The sequence below is a fragment of the Bos indicus genome, chromosome 6 (genome assembly GCF_029378745.1).
Source record: "Bos indicus isolate NIAB-ARS_2022 breed Sahiwal x Tharparkar chromosome 6, NIAB-ARS_B.indTharparkar_mat_pri_1.0, whole genome shotgun sequence".
Taxonomy (NCBI): domain Eukaryota; kingdom Metazoa; phylum Chordata; class Mammalia; order Artiodactyla; family Bovidae; genus Bos; species Bos indicus.
Window position 1 is genome coordinate 70,926,095 of NC_091765.1, and position 21,503 is coordinate 70,947,597.

Genomic DNA, 21,503 nt, shown 5'->3' on the forward strand with positions numbered 1-21,503 from the left:
TGTGACTGTAGTTATCATGAAAAAAATTACCTCAGAAGTTAATTGCCAAGTTACCAAAAAAGTAATGATCGCACAATTACCATACATATGGTGCTGGGGAGCTACATGTTTTAAAAAGGTTTTCTCCTTGATGAGGTGCTCAGCCCCTGAGTGGAGCGCATCTGGAATTGTACTTCCTCTCTTTCACAATCCACACTTAAGCCTTAAATTGTCCTTTCGCATTACCTGAAGATGAAAATGGGGTCAGCTTCACTGTTTTTATCCATCAAATGCTATTTTACGCTCAGGCTTTAAAGCCCAGTGTAACATCACAATTGAGTAGTCACAATAATAATAGAAATTTTATTTTTCACAGAATAGCTCTTTAAAAAAAAAAAATAAACAGCAAGTTGGAGAGGTTACATAAGACTGTTGTTTTCAGCTGGGTTTTAGTTGAGTGTTTACTTTGGGGGAGAAGGAGAGAGGTTCAAGACCCCTGGAAAGTTTGCCCACAGGGGACACAGCCCCAGGAGTTGTAGACATTCGCTGAGAAAATGTTTATGGAATACCAACTGTATGCTGGACATGGGTCTAGTGAACAAAACACACCTGAGTCCCATTAGTGAGTTTATATTCTAGTGAGTAGAGATGGATAGAAGACTGACAACTACCATATGCAGGTGTTACGAGCTAAGGGAGAAAGCCAGGTATGGGAACAAAATTGCTAGGCATGTGCAGGGGATAATTTAAAATACAGTCATCTGAGTCTGGTTCCTGATGATCTTTGCCACCTGGAGTTCATTCAACCCAGCAGGCACTATCTCCATCTCCCTCCATGGCACTTCGAGCCAAAGCACCCTCACTTCCGGGGTGTGGGGGTGGCCCTGTCTTCATCCTTATAGACTTTATTGCTTTCCTCCTCCGCCGTCTTCCTTTTCAACCCTGCATACATCTGTTCACAATTACTCTATTTATAAATGGCTGCTGTGCAGGAATGGGAGCCAGCCGTCTTACTGAATTCATCTCTAATCCTTTCAGTAACCCTCCAAGACGGGTATTACTACCCCAATTTTACAGCTGTAGGAACTGAGTCTTGGAGACTTTTAAGTACTACTCACAAGTCAACAGAGTAGGTGTTGAGTCCGGATTTCAAACCCACATCTCACCTCAAAACCTCTTCTCTTCCTCCTCTTCCAAGTGCTTTTCTTGCTCTCAGTGCCACAGACATGTTCATTTGTCATCACACTTCCACTTGTAAAAGGGAGTATCTGATTATGAATCTCTGACTTGGTTTTAAAAGTATGCCGTATCCGATGCCTTCAGTTGATTTTCTCTGAGAGTAAGTCTGGGCCGCTGTTTCTTCCACCTAGGTGTTCTGTTCCCGTTGGGCCAGTGGATGTACAGATCCAAAACTCATCTGTCTCACCATTTGGAAAACTAGTAGTTTATAGCACCATTGATGACAGCACATTCAAACACAATGGGACGGTGGAGTGCAGGGCTTATAACGATGTGGGCAAGAGTTCTGCCTCTTTTAACTTTGCATTTAAAGGTAACAGCAAAGGTATATTTCTTTTTAATCCAATTTAAGGGGATGTTTAGACTCTGCCTGCCATGTCAATCATGACTTTTAAGTCCATTCCATCACTGGCATGTCATTTCCGGTAATATCTACATTACGCATGTGATTGTCATCAAATGTACTAAGTTTCATTCTGTGCTAGTTTGTTAATAAAGTGTGTGCAGTAACCATGCACTTTATGTGTTATATGTATTATGTGTGTGCACATATGTATATATGTGTGTATGTATGTGCATGTGTGTATATATATAAAATTGTGTATTTCCAACTGTTTCCATTAGAAAAGGGTAGAGAAATAAAATAGGGGAAGTAGATTTACCTTATACCCAAACAGAATCGGAATTAAGGACAATTAAAAAATATAAATTCAATTAAAAATTATTTAAATTGTTACTTAAAATCAGCTATTTTAACACATCACCAGATACCATGTTAGAAAGTTAACATTAACTTTTGTGAAATCATGTTAATGAGCTATTTTCTTTTAACATCTTTAAAATCTGATTCATGAATGACTAGCTCTCCCAACATAAGTTAAATGATCCTGTAGACAAATTGATGAATTGGTATGAAGTTGGAAGACAAAAGAACTCGGTGCATACATTCGTAGGGTTCGGTTTGTGTCTTCAGTTGGCAAAGACGAGTGCCAAAAAGTGATATTTGTTCAGTATTTGAGTGATGAGGGGAAGAGTCTTATATTGTTCTTCATCATGGATGTTTTTTTTTCCAGGCAGGGCAATGAAAAGAACACTTTAAAAAATGTTTTTCTCAGTTGTGAAAGACACTCAATGCTCCATGTAGAAAATTTGGGAAATACAGGAAAGCATAAAGAATAAAGTAATAAAACATCCATAAAGGAAACATCTTAAAGTTCAAGGCAGGAATCTGAAGTGCAAAGTTCACTCAGATGTCACTTTTTACTGAAAAACTGCCTAACGTTATTCTTGTGCTGTGGAAATCTCAGCTTCTTTCCCACAGTTTTCTGGTTGAAAGTGCTTATGTTAAAAGATCCTTAGAGTAAAATAATAGCCAAGGCAGGGAGCTCAGATGCACCTGGTTTGACTCCTACTGTGATGGGCGGTAGGTAGTGCGGGAGGTGGGTGAGTTGGAGGTGAGAGGTGTTGTGTGATGATCTGATGCAGCTAATAGGTTGTGATTCCACATCCCTCTTTGATTTTAGAACAAATCCATGCTCACACCCTGTTCACGCCGTTGCTGATTGGTTTTGTGATCGCAGCTGGTTTAATGTGTATCTTCGTGATGATTCTTACATACAAATATTTGCAGGTAACCATTTATTTGTCCTCTCCCTCAAATGCTGTAATGGTGAACCATTAACCATTAAAAGATGACTCCTTTCCCTTTCTCCCTCCACAGAAACCCATGTATGAAGTACAGTGGAAAGTTGTCGAGGAGATAAATGGAAACAATTATGTTTACATAGACCCAACACAACTTCCTTATGATCACAAATGGGAGTTTCCCAGGAACAGGCTGAGTTTTGGTCAGTATACTACAGGGGTTTTCCATGACACCATTTTGTTTTCACATCGCATTGCCTTTAGGGAATCCCAATAACTTTCTTTATTTTATTTCACTTGAAACAATAAGGTTTTTTTCTGTGATTTCACTGCCTTTGGTAGATTTGGCATCAAGTACACTTTAGGGAAGTGTATCTTGACACATTTGTCCCTAATTCCTTTATTGGTTTTGAAATGACACAAATGTTTCTTCAGTTCCACCACCACCACTTATTCCCTTGTCTTCCTTCCTACAGGGAAAACCCTGGGTGCTGGCGCCTTTGGGAAAGTTGTTGAGGCCACCGCTTATGGCTTAATTAAATCAGATGCAGCCATGACTGTTGCTGTCAAGATGCTCAAACGTAAGTTCCTGCAGGCTGTTATGGGTGCTCACCGTCAGTGTCCCAGATTTGCTTTTTGCTAAAATAAGATGTTTTTAATTTTAGCAAGCGCCCATTTAACAGAACGAGAAGCCCTAATGTCTGAACTCAAAGTCTTGAGTTACCTCGGTAATCATATGAATATTGTGAATCTTCTGGGAGCGTGCACCATTGGAGGTAAGGCTGTGGCCAACCTGCCTCTTGTAATTGGTCAAATTATCAAAAGGCGGGAGATTTTGATATGATTTTTGACAATGCTTGATTATAAGCTCCTTGCAGGATTTTGACCCAAATGGTTAACCTCTTGCTGGATTTCCCCCGACCCCCTGAATGTTAAGAATGTATATTTTCATGTATATAAGAATATATGGGGCTTCTCTGGTGGCTCAGATGATAAAGAATCTGCCTGCAATGCAGGAGACCCAGGTTCATGTGTCTTGTTCTTAAGAATTACATTTTGTGTTTATCATCATGGGGTAGAACACCCAGGACATACCTAGTTACTGTCGTGTATGTCACACCAGCATTGACCTCTTGAATATCTTGAGAATGTCTCATCTCCTCCAGAAAGCTTTTCTTTTATCTTGCAAGCTTTTATATAGGCTGGATGACTCTTTAGCCACTAAAGAGTTAATGTTCATCTGCATGCTATCATTAAAAATAGGCCTCCAAGCCTACCAGCCCTCAAATCTACACCAAATGAGCAAAGACTTCACTTTGATAAAATAAGAAATTTCCAGTTTTGAAGCATTCATTAGTCCTCCCATCAAGGCTTTCTACGATGTTTCCAGAAAACATTTTGGTCTAAAGGAACAAAGATGTGTTAAAATGAGCCATTCTTCAAGATCTGGAGAGATCCACGGTCAAGTTGACAGCTTTCTGTAATTTCTTAAAACAGCCCCCATAAATGTTGCTTCACCGACATCATGAATTGTTTATGAGAGATTTTTGCCCGAGTTAATTAGTTGTCTGTTAAATAACTTCAGAGCTATAGTTTTTTAGGCTTTTACAACAGGGAAAGAAAACAAATTCAACTGATAGAGCCCCAAACACACGTGATGGCCCTGCTTTTCAGGGTTTCTCCCACCTTCCAGTCTCAGCTGGTGGTTTCGATAGTTGCTTTTCCTATTATGCTGCCATTTGTGCTTATGCTCATCATCATTTCCATAATGACATTACAAAAGGCGTGAAGCCCCCTCTGTAAACAGAAGTGAATCAGAGGACTCACGTAGGAAGCTTGATAACTAATGATGAAAGCTGTAACTCCTGTCTAAAACCAGCAGTCACACCTGACCCCTAATCAGGCAGAAATTCAGGTTACAAAGGTTGTTTAGTTTTACTCCACAGAATCCCGCGTTCTGCTAAGCCATGTTCATAGATAGGATTGTACTCGTACTTGGTAGGCTTAACATTGACCCTGAATGTGAATGGCTGTGATTGCCACTGAGTATTTTTATGGAAGACTGGGTGGTCTGTATATCTTACCTCCCTCTAACTTTCTCTTAAATGCTCATAGGGCCCACCCTGGTCATTACAGAATATTGTTGCTATGGTGATCTTCTGAATTTTTTGAGAAGAAAACGTGATTCATTTATTTGCTCAAAGCAGGAAGATCACGCCGAAGTGGCGCTTTATAAGAACCTTCTTCATTCAAAGGAGTCTTCCTGGTAAGACTGATTTACATAAATAGCTGTTGATAGGCAGTTCATGGGGTCATAAGGGTTTGCAATCAAGGCTGATTCTTTAAAAAAGTGAACTGAGGTACTTTGAGGTGCAAAATCAGAATTATTAAATCATTTAAATGTGATTAACGGTTTAGAAAGTTCAAACTGTTTTTACAGATTCAGATAGTCTTGAACTTAAGTTTTTGTTGATTTTTAAAAATGTATCTTTAGTGTTTTTCTGAACTTTAGTTCTCTTTAGTTGAATGAATTCTGTACCTGTTTCTCTTAGAATGGTTCTTTCCTGTGTGTCGTTCTCTTTATACTGTTGATCCAGGGTCCTGTATGATTTCTGTACCTGTTTCTCTTACCGTGGTTCTTTCCTGTGTGTCGTTCTCGTTATACTGTACAATAGTGTCCTATATGCATCTTTAGAGTGAGAGACTGTTTATAGGGAACATGGGAAAGGCTGCCAAGTTGTCACAGTGAATTCCTTTAACAGAATGGCAGAGAGCTCCAAACAGCTCTCTGTACCGAGGTTTCTCACCATCTACCTCCGAATTATTTCTGTATTCCTTGCCCTCTTTTTCCTTAACTTAGGTTATCAAGAGGCACAACTACTGTAGCACATTTTTTAAAATTCTGCACCTTATTTTCATCTCTTTTATCCTTGATACCATTCTGAATTTGAATATGTCAAGAGTTTGAAGTTCCTTTAAGAAGAATTGGTGTAGTTTACAATCAGAATAGAATTCTCTGCCATCTTTTGCCTTTTCTTTCTTTTAAGATCCACCATTTAAGATTTTCTAGATTTATGCAGCCCGACAGAATCATAGTCATCATGCCTAATCCCTTATACATTTTATCTCTGCAGTTGTGTGATGGGTTTCCTCTTTCCTTTTTATTTACCATATCCCCTGTATTTTGAGAAGGCAAGACTTTGTCTCCTGAACTTAACCCCTGGCCCTGAAGGAGACCTCAGTAAATATGGTTGATGGGTGATTACCTCTTAAAGGGTTTTTCTGTACCTCTGGCTGAAGTTTTAAACCCTAGATGAAGCTTTTTATTTTTTTTCGATCCTGTAAACTTTGAGTGGTGTCAAGGGGCAGTAAAATACAATGTAAACCAAACCACCTTTGGTCGTTTCTCTAGCACATATGCTCTTTATGTGAATGAATGAACCACTTCGCCTTATTTCTAAACCTTGGCCTCACATATATTTTTTGATTTTCTGAAATAATGGCCTAAATAGTTCAATCCTATGTAGTGTTTTTTGTGCTTTGGGATCCCATATGGGATTGGAACCACCAGCACGCTCTGAAGGAGATTGTTGTCATGGTGTTTCTATGCTAATCAGAAGCAGGAAGTACTAGAAATCTTGAAGACTCTCCAGCCAAATGTTACAGATTCAAGAGGTCCAGATGGTTCAGAAAATCATCCAAATTATTGGTGTTTATCTGAACCAAACTTGGTTTTTTTAAACTATCTTCCATCAGTTGCTATATGTTAACGATCCCTGTCTTCCCCCACTAATAACACATCTCAGGAGCTCTGGTTCTTTGTCTCTTTCTTGTCTCTTTCATCTTATCTCTCTTGAGGCTAATTTAGAGAGTTTGAAGTGATGTGGGATAATGGTTTTGGTTCTCTGTTTCTCATTAAATCCCTGGTGTAGAGAGATAGGACATTTCTAACCAGAGTCCCCTCTACAGTTGAATACAAAAAAAGGCCATCTAATTCCTAGGGATTGGACCCAAATGTTGAATATTAAAAACTCATATCTTACTGAATAAGATTTTCTTCATTTAAACTTGGCAATACTTTCTTTAAATAAATCAGCCTCTTATGTAAAAAAGGGAGTGGAGAGATAGCCTGCCTCTCACATGCTCCCCCATCTCCCATTTTATTTACTCGTGATTTGATGGACGTTTTATTTCTCCCAGCAATGATAGTACTAATGAGTACATGGACATGAAACCTGGAGTTTCTTATGTTGTACCAACCAAGGCAGACAAGAGGAGATCTGCAAGAATAGGTAGGTACCTATCAAACAATAAGAACAACCTCACTGACTCAGAGTTTCTCATATCACCATGGAATCTAACATCATTCCTGGTAGTAACCGGTTCTTCTTTACAATAGGCTCAGGGTAAGCAGGTATTTGGAGTCAGAGCCTGTGTTACTGTATCTGAGCATCTTGTTGCATATATGATAACATATGAATATCAAAATACATCAGATACATATAAAAAAATATGAGACTTTTGTGTTCATCCACCATTCTTCTTCCTTAAAGATTTTGTAACTTAGCCCAGGATTGGGAATATTAACTTTGTGATTCAGCACCTTCCTGTCCTTAACACTGGGGAGAGGATTTGCCTGCAAGTTCACATCAGTTCCCTGATTACCAGCCCTTGGTGGTGTTGTCACTGTCTTTTACTCTCCTTGTCTTTAAGATTTTAATTGCTAAGAAAATCCTTCTTCTCCTAACAGGTTCATACATAGAAAGAGACGTGACTCCTGCTATCATGGAAGATGATGAGCTGGCCCTGGACCTGGAGGACTTGCTGAGCTTTTCTTACCAGGTGGCAAAAGGCATGGCATTCCTTGCCTCAAAGAATGTAAGTGGGGGTGATTCTCAGAAGGGTCCTGTCCCTGCCCCCACCACCCCCAAGGAGTATTTAGAGCCATAGTTAGAATGCAGAGTGTCGCTTGAAGTGTGGTAACCAAAAGCAGAGGAAATATAGTTTCTTCATGTTCCAACTGCTGTCTCTTTGAAATTCCTGTTCTCATAAGTTTTAAAGTGCAAGCCTGTCTAAATGAGCTTTCTATGAATATATTTTTTATATGCAATGAATTCATTTAGAATTTGGCTTTTAGGATGTAGGAGCTGCTCTTAGAAAATAAAGAGGTAGTTATTTTATCAGCCAAAGGAAAGGGTATCTCTTGTAGTTGCAGTGCTTGATGAAGCATATACTTGAGCCTTTTTGAAGTTAGACTTCAAATATTGCATGTATGGTTTACCAAGTGCTGGGGAAGTAAGGAATCGAGAGAGAGTAATAAACATTTGATCAAAAGGTTGAGGATAGGAAGAGAATGAAGGAACCAAAACAAGAAAGATGGTCTCTAGAAGGGTGAGAGGAATTTCTTAGGAAACCAGGCTAACAGAATAGGATGAGGTTACAGATCCTACCCTTAAGTGTCATTGGTGACATTTCCGAACAATTACCAAACTAAAAGAGGATATAGGATGGCTGAAATAAAGAGCCTCTTCCCTTTGTCCTTTGAGGGGGTCAAATTCAAGTTGTAGACATTTTAGAAACTCTTTTTAAAAGGACATATTCAAAGAGAAGCATGTAAAAGGAAAGCAGTCCTAAGGGGGGGGAAAGCATTTATTCAAGTTGGTTTTGAAAGCAATTATAGTAATTAAAGTCCTAACAATGTAAAACACAAATTGAACACCATTCAGAGCGCCATCTAGATATTTATTTTTGGGGCACCGAATGGTTTAAATGTAAAGCAAAGCTACTGGCTCTGTATAACGAAAGCAGCATTCTAGCATTCAATATAGCTTCCACTGTTTAAAAAGTTTAAAATAAATTTAAATGGTTTTCTTTGTCTCCTACTCTTCTAATAGTGTATTCATAGAGACTTGGCAGCCAGAAATATCCTCCTTACTCATGGTCGAATCACAAAGATTTGTGATTTTGGTCTAGCCAGAGACATCAAGAATGATTCTAATTATGTGGTCAAAGGAAACGTGAGTACTCACTCTCTCTTGACAGTCCAACAAAAGATTTTCGTTTCAATTTTTAAAAAATATTGTCTTTTTATGATTTTCATAATGCAAATCCTACCTTTGCGATATCATGCATTTTAGCAGTCAAATTAAATATACTTTAGCAAAATTCCAATAATAGAATTCCTAATTCTAATTGTGTAATTATGGGGCATGTGAAAGAAACAGAAATAGCCTTAATTTTCATTATAGCTGGAGAATAGCAATGAACTCGATTTTGTTCAAGTGAAACAAATGTGGACCTGAAGGTCACAGCAGGAGAATTTTATTTTGAGATTGAGAGGCTATATGAAAAAGATTAAAATCTAAGATAATGTTCAGAATTAGGTATATAGAATATTGGATCTTATAATCAAGAGAGCTTCTTAAAGACGTTCATAAGGAATAATTGGCTTATGGAACATAGTGATTTTATTTCAAAGTGCTCTATTTCATTGCCAATTTTCATTGTTATCATCAGGGCAACCCCTTGGCATTAGAATGCAGTGTCTTCACATTTTAAAAGTTGGGGAAACTAAAAGCACAGTGTATTTTGTGATATTTGTCTGAGATGACACGGATCAGTAGAGGCTGAAACCAGAGCCTATGATTCCCAGAGCAATATCCCATTAGTATGGGAAGCCAGTAGTCCTGAACATATATATTTCTCCATCTATTTTCCCAGGCTCATAGCTCCAGTCCAGAGCTATTCCTAGAGGTAGCTATTGGTGTGCCTACACATAATGTAATATTTCCTTCTCCATCACTAAGGCATCTCTGTGGGTGGGCTGTACTAGACTTGGTTTTTGTAGAAATGTTGCTGGGTTTACTTTCTGATGACAGCATGCGTTTCTATAATAATAACTCACTAAGGCTAGGAGTGTTAATAACACCAAGTCCCCACCAACCTGGTGCACTACTGGAAGGAAGAATGAAAGGTGGTTCTCTATCCTGGCCTTTGAATATTGACAAAAGGCTAATGGGTTCCGGGCCCAGTCTTGCTGAGTTCGAACCTGGTTCTGTCATTTGGTGGGTGTGTCGTATTTGGTAAAGATGACCCCAGCACCTCTGATTTCAAGACACCTTTTATTAATAGATCTCAAGTTAAGAGCCCCTATAAGAACTTGAGCACAAAATCTGGGAGGGGATACTGGAAAGCATTTATATTTTTTTCCTACTGACTAAAATAACTTTAAGACCAGAAAAAAATTGTCTTCCCAGTTTTGGGTCCTAAATGGATTATGGGAAGGGTTGATTTAGCTTTCTGTGGTAAATTAAGATCCAAGAATCCAGAAATGTCTCTAAGAGGAATAGTCACAGAAAGTTTGGCTGGATGTTAGCGGAAGGAGTTCAGGATGTGAAGTTCAACTGTTGAATTTAAACTCTGAATCTGCCACTCACCACCCTGAAATAGTCATAGTCAGCATAAGCCACTACTGTCTTATCAAGTGGTTGGTTGTACAGGATAATTTTTCAGATCCTAGTGAATCAGCCATACTGAACTAAGCACTGGTACCCACATTATCTCATTTAACCCACAAGACAACTCATGGAATTTGAGGTACAATTTTTGCTTTATGGAAGAATATCCTGAGGCTTCTATTACAGATGTATGTGATGTTCCCAGTGTGTTAGTGAGGGATAATTGTGGCTGTATTTGACAGAACACCCAAGAGGAAAGTAAAATAAGGATAGGAGTTGCTGGCCAGGCCTGGTATGGAGGTTCTATACCAGGGAGCAAATTCCTCAACCTTTCCATTTTACACCATTCCTGGTGTGGCCCTTAGCTTCATGGTCCAAGATGCCTCAAGAAAGCCAGCCAACAGATCCAGCAGGCAAGACAATGGAGGAAGAGACGAGAAGGAAAAGGCCACAGGACACATGCTAACTTCATATTAAGGAAGTTTTCCAAAAGCTGTCATATAATACTTAGTGGCCAAAACCGAGCCACGTGGCTGCACACAGCTATGAAGGAGCTGGGCAATGTAGTCCTTACCCTGGGAGGCCACGTTTCTATTAAGAGATAAGGGTAACTAACCTTCTTTGGTAACTAACCTCTGTGTTACACAAGGCCAGTGGTGGAGCCCAGGTTAGAACCCAAGTATCTGTCTCTGACAACTATGCTCGTAACCACCAGGCTGTACAGACTCAGTGACCCCCATCTTGAAAATGAAGATAGTATTGGGGCTTCCCTGGTGGCTCAGACGGTAAAGAATCTGCCTGCAGTACAGGAGACCAAGGTTCGATCCCTGGGTAGGGAACATCCCCTGGAGAAGGAAATGGCAACCCACTCCAGAAGATAGTATACAGTTGACCATTGCACAAGGCAGGGGTGAATCTCAGTATAAATGAAAGCCAGAACTCCATATCCATGGTTCCTCCACATCCTTGGATTTGACCAAGCATGCATCGTGTAGCATTTATTATTGAAAAATATTCGTGTATAAGTGGACCCATGCAGTTCAGACCCTCATTGTTCAGGGGTCAGCTGTACTGGTGATCCACTTATTTCAGAGGTAGTCAGAAAAAAAAGTAAAAATTCATAATTCACAAGAGTTCCCTGCTGGTCCCATGGTTAGGATTCTGGGCTTTCACTGACAAGGCCTGGGTTCAGTCCCTGGTCAGGGCACTGAGGTCCTGCCCACTGCTTGGCACGCATACCCTATTCCACCCCACAAAAGAAAAACCACCCCAAACTAAAAAAACCACACATAACATAATTCTCAGAGGCAATCAGGGTCCTCTGAGGTCATATGGGTAGAAGGTCTTTGTGAGATGCCCATCAAGTTCTCACCCCACCTCTCTATAGGAATATTTTCTATTCAGGTTTTGATTTTTTTTTTAGCTTTGTGATTAACATTGTTGGATCTTTTGTGCTTCCATTGCAGGCTCGACTCCCTGTGAAGTGGATGGCACCAGAGAGTATTTTCAACTGTGTATACACATTTGAAAGTGATGTCTGGTCCTATGGGATTTTTCTGTGGGAGCTGTTCTCTTTAGGTAAAGTGAGCCTTGCCAAAGGCACCTTAATCACACTCAGCATCTTCTTTAAGGTGCTACCAGTGCTCTCCTTGCTGATTGTCATGCTGATTTGCAAACTGTTTGTGCCTCAGGAAGCAGCCCCTACCCTGGAATGCCAGTCGATTCTAAGTTCTACAAGATGATCAAGGAAGGTTTCCGAATGCTCAGCCCCGAGCATGCACCTGCGGAAATGTAAGGGCCCAGATGTCCTTCCTTCAGATAACATTTCCTCTTTTGTTTTCCTTTTTTAAAAACAGAAACTCGTATATTGAGGGTTTTCACTAAGCATAGCTTAAAATGTCATTTGGTTCCTTGTTATGACATCTTGGGCAAATGTTATTTCGGTCGCTGAGTTTCATAAAACTCGCTACCACATAGAGTTTAGGCAGAGTCTCAGTACACACAGTTTTATTTATACCCATGTCATTGAATATGTCCAGTTGTGTAACCCTGGAATTATGTTCAAAATTGTTGAATGGCATATACCTACAGATCAGTTAAAGGCATTGAGGAGTGATAACTGGCCTTGGTCTTGCAGGTATGACATCATGAAGACCTGCTGGGATGCTGATCCCTTGAAAAGGCCAACATTTAAGCAGATTGTGCAGCTGATTGAGAAGCAGATCTCAGAGAGCACCAATCATGTGAGTATACTCCAGTCAGGCACAGGACCTCCATTCTCTTGGTTCCAAAGCATGTCCTCCTTCTCAGGTTCTGGGGGTGAGGACTAAGCTACCCACCCTTTCTCTCCTTTGCTTAGGCTATAAATTGAGTAGGAAAGTGAAGCAATGGAAGCAAGTTCTTTTTGCCTAGCCCCCTACTCTGAGCCAAGGGATATGAGATGAAGAGGCGAAAGAGTAGAGGGCTTGACACTCAGAAGTGTGGGCATAGAAGTTTCCATAAGGATTTGCCACTTTTCCTTCTCCACCCCAAGTGTTGGTCATGGGGCTTTGCATCTGCTCTGTCTCACGTGTCAGGCCATTCAGCCTTTGGAGGGTTGGGGTAAGGCACGTAGAAAAGACAGCTTGTTCCCTGCAGTAAAATAAACCTTCTGCTCAAGTAAATAACCAGAACATGGCAGATAGCTTTCATGGCCACAAACCATAGAGAATGAAGAGTTGCTTGAAGTTGAGGGATCCCTCCTAGTGATTTGAGAAGCGGGGAGTTCAAAACTCAAATTCATGATTTCTTTTGCTTTTAAGGAGGAATGAGTGATCCTTACTTCAACTCAGATTTTTTTTTTAAGCTGCTTTTTTCTTCTGGATTGTGCTTGGAGCTATCTTTTCTTAAGATTATACCATTGATACTTTCAGGTTGAAGCTCGCTCTTCTGGGTGTCAAAGCACATTTCAAATTAGACAGCATTTCACACCCAAGTGCCTGGTTCTCAATGGAAGAACCACCAGTTTCTTAGTGAATGATATCAGCCATTAGATGGGAATTGGCTACAGAAGTTTATGCACCTTTTAAAAAAAGTTAGGTCATTCTCATTCCTGGATGCATTCCAGCAGAAAAGCACACTTTGGACTATCACTTCTTACGTAATCAGACCATGGAAAAATGAGGGATAAAACAAAGCTTATCCTTGGTCAGTGTGATTTGGTTCTTGGCTGTAAGGTCTTGTCAACCTCCTGGCTGTAAGAATCTTCCTAAGTTATTTGCAGTTCCTAAGCTGCACATGTGCCCCTTTGTTCCTTGTGGGTACTGGCGTATTGACTGTGGATTTTTTTTCCTCAGATTTATTCCAACTTAGCAAACTGCAGCCCCCACCGGGAGAACCCCGCCGTGGACCATTCTGTGCGCATCAACTCTGTGGGCAGCAGCGCCTCCTCCACGCAGCCTCTGCTTGTCCACGAAGATGTCTGAAGCAGTCTGCATCTGGGGGTCTCCTGACAACCCCGAACCCCCTCTCTTTTGGTTTTCACAATGGTTCCTTTGTTTTCCTTCCACTCGAATCCTACTCCAGGGTAGTGGACACCCTGATGTAATCCTGTCTTTATGAGCACCCTTTAGTGGCTGATGATTTTTGTCATCAGCTACCATCAAGCTGCCTATGTTCCTAATAGCACACAAGCCCCTGCTAACAAGGAAACTTCAGACTTGGAGAAAGGGAGGGTGGGATGGACTAGACACACTGAGTCCTTCCCAAGGTTTCTCCAATTTCTATCTGAAAAATGTAGTTGATAGTTTTGAGTACATAGCAGTAGTCACCTTCATTCCTCATAATCATCCATGATGGTATGATGATGTAGCAAGACTAGAAGCTGAAACCTTATCCCTTGATGCGGAAAATAGAATGTTATTCAAAGGCCAGAAGCCTATGAATATCTGGGCTCACGAAATCTAGTATTTCATGCTGGGAGTAAGACATAGGCCATGGAAAAATGTTCTCCAGGCCTGAATAAAGACTGCTGGGCATGAGCCTTCGTGCTTCTGACCTGGTTTCTAAATCAAATTCACTAATAGTAGCTGAATTGGAGAGATGGCCTCCCAGCCCACATTTTGTATATACTCATCTATAAATTGTATGCATTCACATATTTGAGGGGGGAAAACCCACAAGGTGTAGTTTCTGAATACAATTCTGGCTTGAGTCTGCTGTGTATAGGAATAACTGATGAGCCAGAACAAGTTTGAAGGAAACAGTGCTTTAAAAAAAAAAAATTATTGCCAAGCACAGTCTTAACAAAAATCTCCTTTTGTAGCTGATGAACTTGCTCTAGAGATTGTCCAGAACAAGCCGACCAGCTTCAGAATGTCATCGTGTTCAGTGGATTTGATGCCGTTTGAAAAAGTGATTTATTGCATGACTCTGGCAGGAGTGACAACCAGTGCTATCTTAGTTTGGATTCTTCTGTAGCCAAAAATAAACTTTAGATTCAGCCTCCATCACAGGCATGTCCTGGACACCTGGCCAGTATCTATATAAGTGTGTATGTGTGTGTGTGTATGTATGCTTGTAGACAAAATATTTTGGGAGTAGTCTTGCCTTGAGCCCAGAAGGGTCCTTCAGCACCCAAGAAGTAGCCTGGCTTTCAGCAGCAGCCCAGCTTTTGTTTCACTTCACCTTGCTGTATAGGGAAGCTTACCAAAAGCCTACATAGAGGAGTGCTTACGTCCATATTTATTTGCAATCCACCTGCACTTAAGGCACTCTGTTACTTATACTCAACATACTGTACCTGTTCCTTAGACCTTATTAATGCTACTGTCCTACTGAAACATATTTCAGTTCTATCTACCCTTTAGGCTGTAGCCTGGATATTATTCTTAGTGTTACCTGTTTGTTTGTTTGTTTGTTTTTTTGCCTCTACCCAATTATAAGAGGTCCATGGGTACATGGCAGGGTTTATGTTGTCTCGCAGGATTCAGGTATGCTGCCCTCACGGTTTTCCCCTCCTAGGTGTCTTTGCTTTCATTTAGAGAACTGTGGCCATTTATCTGAAAGTAACCATTTGCACTGGAGTTCTATGCTCTCGCACCTTTCCAAAGGTAACAGGTTGGGGCGTTTTGTTGCTAATGTAAGACGTTTTTGCTGTTTGCCACACTTTGTCTGAAAATTTTCTTTACGTTTCTATTGACTTTGGTTATAGTAAGGAAAGTGGTTGTTAATTGTAGATGTCTAGGTACTTCAGGGGCACTTCACTGAGAGTTTTGTCTTGGATATTCTTGAAAGTTTATATTTTTATAATTTTTTTTTTTTTTTACATCTGATGTTTCTTTGCAGTAGCTTTATGTTTGAAATTATTTTGTGGCTTTTTTTTTTGTAAATATTGAAATGTAGCAATAATGTCTTTTGAATATTCCCAATCCCATGAGTCCTTGAAAATATTTTTTATATATACAGTAACTTTATGTGTAAATATGTAAGCGGTGCAAGTTTAAAGGTTGTTGATGTTCTATGTGTTTTTTTCCTGATATGTTGTCCAACTGTTCACAGTTCTAAAGAATTCTAATAAAAGTGTAAATATAAAGTCAATGGAATTTTTATTTTATTATTTCAGAGTCAGTGAAATTAAACTTGAAAGTGTTAAAAAGTGTTAAAGTGCATTCACCCTGACATTAGAATGGTTTGTACCTAGTATGTGTAAGGTGAGGTTTCCCAGATGGCTCATAAGTAAAGAACCCACCTGCCAATGCAGGAGATGCAGGAGACTTGGGTTCGATCCCTGGAGAAGGAAATGGCAACCCACTCCAATATTCTTGAAAAATCCTGTGGACAGAGGAGCCTGGTGGTCGCAAAAAGTCAGACATAACCTTGCGACTGAGCACATGCACACATGCGTGTGTGTAAAGTGTGTAAAGTACATGCAAGCCTATCAGATCACTAGGATTTGTATACTTAAAGATTTGATAAACATTTATTAAGAATTTGTATATGCTGTGTTTTCTCATTTTATTTTTACAACCCAGGATCTCCATTTAAATTGAAAAGTAATATAGAAAACATTGCTAGGATGATTATTAAGTTGATTCATGTGAAATGACCCATCTTGGTTAGCAGCAATTTTATGTGGTTCAATCTGATATAACTAGCTTGTTTCCTCCTGAAAGAGATTGCCTAAAAATTAATATGAACAGTGAAGTTCAGTAATTCACAAGGTTGACATGAGGAATCTTGAGAAAATGGTTTGTATTCTTGTTGGCTTAGATTTTGAACATCCATCCTGAAATGTTCGTGCTCCACCTTTTAGTCTTTATTCTCACTTGTTTCTGGGACAAAATTCTATCATTTGCTTGGAGGGAGGTGACTTGTATTATTTAATTCAGTATGTTTTGTGACTGGCGCATCCTTTGTATTCAGGAGGGCTGTCCAGACCAGTGAACCCTGCATAGAGCCTAAGAGTTATTCCAGCTTAAAATAAAGACTTACCCTGAACCACAAAATTCTATTAAAAATGAGGTAAGCACACCAGATACCATCAGTTTTTATTTTCTTTACTGTCATGGCATCTACTCCTGCAGAAGTAACTCCTGAAAGGAGAGGGAAGAGGGGTTAAAGGTGACCTGTAATGAAGAGGAATCCTTTTAAAGTCTTAAGGGGAAATGGTGTGACCAGAAACATATCAATAATCAATGAAAAATAGACCCACATTTCAGTTAAGCATTTTCCATTATTGTATTACAGACAAGAATGAATGCTAATTGACCACAAAACAGGAAAATCCTTTATACATATTTTCAGTGTCATTTAGACTTTTCCTGTATGTGCACTCTCGAGTTAGAAGCAGTCCGGAGCCCCTGTTCTGTTAGTCTAGGTGTTTCCTTCACTGACCCAGCTTTAATCAAGTAGATGCTTGGTGTCAACGTTCTGGGTTCAAAGGTGCCAGCCTTGTCCCGACCTCTTACTGCTCTGTGACACTGAACAGATGAGCTCTTGAAATCTCATTTCCCGTAACAGTGGTGACTGCCTCATTATACTCAACTGAAGTCTGTTCATATGCCTATTACATAAATGGCACTCAAAAATGGTAACTTTGGTCATGACTGATTAGGCTCCTTAAGAAGGAAGAAGATGCTCTTGTACCAACTACCAACGTAACCCAGCAGGTACCCCACATAGAACTCTGGTCAGAAATGTGCTTCTAGCTACTGTCTTCCTCTAAAATGCAAACAAAACTGTACTAGTTTGCCGTGAAACTTGACTTTGCTAGAGCGATGTCTCTGTTTTATTAAAATTTTATTAAAATCACCAGGAATTCAAGGCTCTTATTTTGCTCCAGCCTTCCCTCCATTCTTCTCTCATGTTACCATAGACTCATAAACGTGCCCCACACTTGTGTTCCCATTCATTCCGACTTCATGTTGTCTCTTCTCTCCCAGCAAGCCCCCAGCTTTCAGGACCGGGCAAATAATCTCATTGGAAGTTGCCTCTGAATCCCCATGACACTTGGTACCCATCCTTTTTTATTTGCTCTTACAATCTATTCTGCCTGGTACTATAATTATTTTGATTCTTGTGTTAGCTCCTCCCCACCTGTACTATATTCAGTGTTAGAATTAGCATACCTATATGGGCTAAGGTCTCTTATTTCACAAGTTATCATTCACTTGTTAAAATATTTAAGTAGACACTCCAGAGGTTAAATTGCTTGAGAAGTTGCTAGGTGTGAAGACCAGCCCAAGTTCACTCAGTGGTCTGTGGAGTCTCTGCACCTCCACGGTGACAAGTACCTGGTCTTAGCATGCTGGCATCTCCCCATCTGTGTCCGTGTAGTCATCCCTGTTCTATCACAGCACTCTGTCCCATGGAGATGCCTTAGTCTCAGCTTCTCTAGGAAGCCTGTACTTGTCAGTGGGAGTTAGCCTAAGGAGAGATTCACCCGTCACCCTTAAATGATCACCACATTTCAAGATTTCTTGAGAAACAGGTGTTCTCAGATGCTCCTGAGGCTTCTAGCACAATATTTCATGAGTGATTAATTAATCTTTTTTGAATGAATAATTAAACATTCCATCAGCACAGAGTAAGGGAGAGCCGTCTGGGAGGAAATGGGTCTTGGAAAGACGGGAAATATACAACATTTACCCAGACCAGCACCTTGGAAAGGCAGCTTCATTTCATCCTAGGGCTGAGGCTTTGGGGAGAAGAGAGAAGGGGAACTAAGAAACTTCTTTCTGGCAGCCTCACCGAGGAACACCCAGCTGCCTTGTGGGAAAGAGGAGAAGAGAAGTAGAGAAAAGGAGGGCTTGGGTAGCTGGGGCAGGGTTGGGGAGGAAGGGAAAGAGACAGAAGTTCTCTTTCTTGTGCAGTGTGGAGGCTACAAAGACCCTCCTGGGCTGGAGGTACAGAAATAAGGCAGGAGAGCTACACCCTAGACTTGAACTTGGGAGGGCCCAGCAGGGCCAGCCTCTCCATGAAGAAACCCTGCACACACACTCCCAGGAGGGGCCTTGGGACCAGCCTGGCTAGTACCAGCTGGGCAGCCTTCCAGTGGATACCTGTAAAGGAAAGTGTATTAGTCTGTTACACCTGCCATAATGATGTTTCACAAACTGGGAGGCTGAAACAACAGACATTCATTGTCTTCTGGAGGCTAGGAGTCCTAGATCAGGGTGTTGGCAGAGTTCGGCTGATTCCTTCTGAAGGTTGTCCGTCTGTTTCTTGCCTGTCACCTGGCTCCCTGTGGTTCACTAGCCATCGTTGGCGTTCCTTGGCTTGGAGATCTCTGTTTTCTTCACGTGGTGTTCTCCCTGTGTGTGTGTGTGTGTCCAATTTTCTCTTTCTTTGAGAATGGCAGTCATGTTGGGTTAGCCAACTCTATTCTGGTATGACCTCATCTTAACTAATTATGTCCGCAATGGTCTTATTTCCAGTAAGGTCAGTTTTGACATCCTGGAAGTTACTGTTATGACTTCAATATGAATTGGTGGGATACCAATTCAGTCCATAGCAGAAGTGTCTCAAAAACCCTCTGTACTGTAGCAGGTGGCCTGATCCTCACTAGTGTACTGAAATTGGCTCTCTGAAAAACTAAGAAAATGATCTGCAAAATGCCAATTTCAGAGCACACTTTTCAATTATTTTATTATTTAGAACAGTGCCTGGTCTGTAGAAGATGCGCAGTACTTCTTGAATGAAGGAAACTTTATGCTCCTCCTTAGAACTTGCCCCCCTTACCCCGCTTCGTCTTCCTGCTTTGTTTTCCTCCATCGCCCCTTCAATGATGAGAATTGCATAAGGTCTGGTCCTTCATGTCTTTTCTCATCTGATATGCTCCCATCAACCCCTGATCTATTTCATATCATCTCTGGGATGTGGCTGTCATGGTAAGATGATTCCAACTCTGTCTCTGATATTTCTCTCCCAGTATGGACTAGGGTTGTGAGATAAAATAGAAGACACCCAGTTAAATGTCCCATGCAGTATTGGGGACATAGATACTAAAGAAATATTTGTAGTTTATCTGAAATCCAAATGTAATGGTGTCCCTATATTTCATTTGCTAAATCTGATAACCCTTGTCTAGATTTGAGGAGTCAAGCTCCAGCATGTGGAAGAAATGAAGAGTTTTGATGACTGTAAAAAACCAGAGGAGGAACTTTATTTTAGTGAAGATCTGTAGATGTCAGGTCTTCTTGTGTTTGCTGTCTAAAGGCGATGTCTTCACCTTCATTCTTGAAAAATTTTTTCACTGGATTTAAAACTCAAGAATGGCAGTTAAAAATTTCAACATCCTTATTTCCATGCCCTCTTCTGATTTCTATCATTGTTGAAAAGTCAGATCAATATATTGTCCTTTTGAAGAGAGTTATCTTTTTTCTTTATTGCTTCTAACACTGTCTTTGATTTCACTATGAAATGTCTAAGCTTTGATTGATACAAATGAACTTACAAAACAGAAACAGCCAGAGATCAAATTTCTTTCTATTTCCTATTGAGATTTTTTTGGACTCTGAATCTATGGATTGATGTTTTTCATGGATACGGGGTATTTCTTAGCTCTTTTAAAATTGCCTCTGCCCATCCTATTTCTCTTATCCATCTAGAATTCCAATTCATTGCATCTTAGAGCATCTCACTCTACCCTCCATGTCACTTAATCTTTCATATTTCCCTTCTTTTTGCCTTTTTATACTATTACAAGGTAATTTTTATTCTTCCTGTTATCTAAATCCCCCTTCAGCTCCTGCCCAAGGAGAACTTTTTTTTTTTTAAGCACCATTATTGAAGTATAATTAGCATACCATGAAATCGGCTCATTGCAAGTGTACAATTCAGTGATTTTTTCAAATTTATAGCGTTGTGCAACCATCCCCATGATATAGTTTTAGAACATTTTCTCCAAAATTTATCTCATGCTTGTTTGCACTTAATGAGTATTCAACTAATTTTAATGAATTAATTTTTGATTACTCTTGCCTTGTAAGATGACACCACATTTTTGACTCCCATAGAATGCACTCAGTTATTTAGATCACTGGGATCTTTAACTGTTTTGATCAAATAACAGTGATAATTGATAGGTTGCCTTGTTTGGATATTAAGAGTGATGATGCAGACGATGGTAATGATGATAATGAAAGCTACCATTTGTTGAATGCCTACTATGTACCTGGGTCTATATATATATTGGATGCTGTATGGCTGGTTAACATAACTGACACCATCTTGGACCCACACAGTTCCTCCTGTCCTTCCACTGTTCCTACCCAGGACTGTGCTCTGTGGTAAATCCCTTCTTTGTTGCTAACAGGTTTGTAGTTAATAGATATTATTCCTTATAACCATTACAACCAGGTGGCCTCTATGCTCTGAGTCTCCAAACAATGACAAAGGCCTTTGTATTCCCAGTACCCACTAGACTAGTTACCCTTTCATAAATCTTCACTTAGGAATTCACTCTCTGATGCCAAGCAAGTACCCCCATACCCTAGGTTATGTATAAAATTGTCCCAGTGGCCCCTCAGCAGTGTGGGGTGCACTGCAAATGCTTCCAGATCTTTGTCTGGTCAATCCATCCTATGCTGCTAAGTTGCTAAGTTGCTTCAGTCATGTCTGACTCTGTGCGACCCCATAGACGGCAGCCCACCAGGCTCCCCGTCCCCGGGATTCTCCAGGCAAGAACACTGGAGTGGGTTGCCA

General features: G+C 40.3%; 1 protein-coding gene across 2 annotated transcripts in view; it reads left to right on the forward strand.

Moving 5' to 3' along the window:
• The window catches only part of KIT (KIT proto-oncogene, receptor tyrosine kinase), an 87,390-nt gene extending 71,494 nt beyond the window's left edge, over positions 1-15,896 (forward strand). The window contains exons 9-21 of one of the 2 annotated variants that reach the window (XM_019962772.2): positions 1,350-1,543; positions 2,742-2,848; positions 2,939-3,065; positions 3,339-3,443; positions 3,528-3,638; positions 4,978-5,128; positions 7,063-7,154; positions 7,613-7,740; positions 8,757-8,879; positions 11,786-11,897; positions 12,011-12,110; positions 12,457-12,562; positions 13,655-15,896. In XM_019962772.2, coding sequence (XP_019818331.2) covers positions 1,350-1,543; positions 2,742-2,848; positions 2,939-3,065; positions 3,339-3,443; positions 3,528-3,638; positions 4,978-5,128; positions 7,063-7,154; positions 7,613-7,740; positions 8,757-8,879; positions 11,786-11,897; positions 12,011-12,110; positions 12,457-12,562; positions 13,655-13,783 — 1,585 coding nt within the window. In that variant the 3' untranslated portion in view covers positions 13,784-15,896. The remainder of the gene's footprint in view (positions 1-1,349; positions 1,544-2,741; positions 2,849-2,938; positions 3,066-3,338; positions 3,444-3,527; positions 3,639-4,977; positions 5,129-7,062; positions 7,155-7,612; positions 7,741-8,756; positions 8,880-11,785; positions 11,898-12,010; positions 12,111-12,456; positions 12,563-13,654) is intronic. The other variant, XM_019962773.2, reaches the window with a different exon arrangement.
• Positions 15,897-21,503: the final 5,607 nt, after the last annotated feature.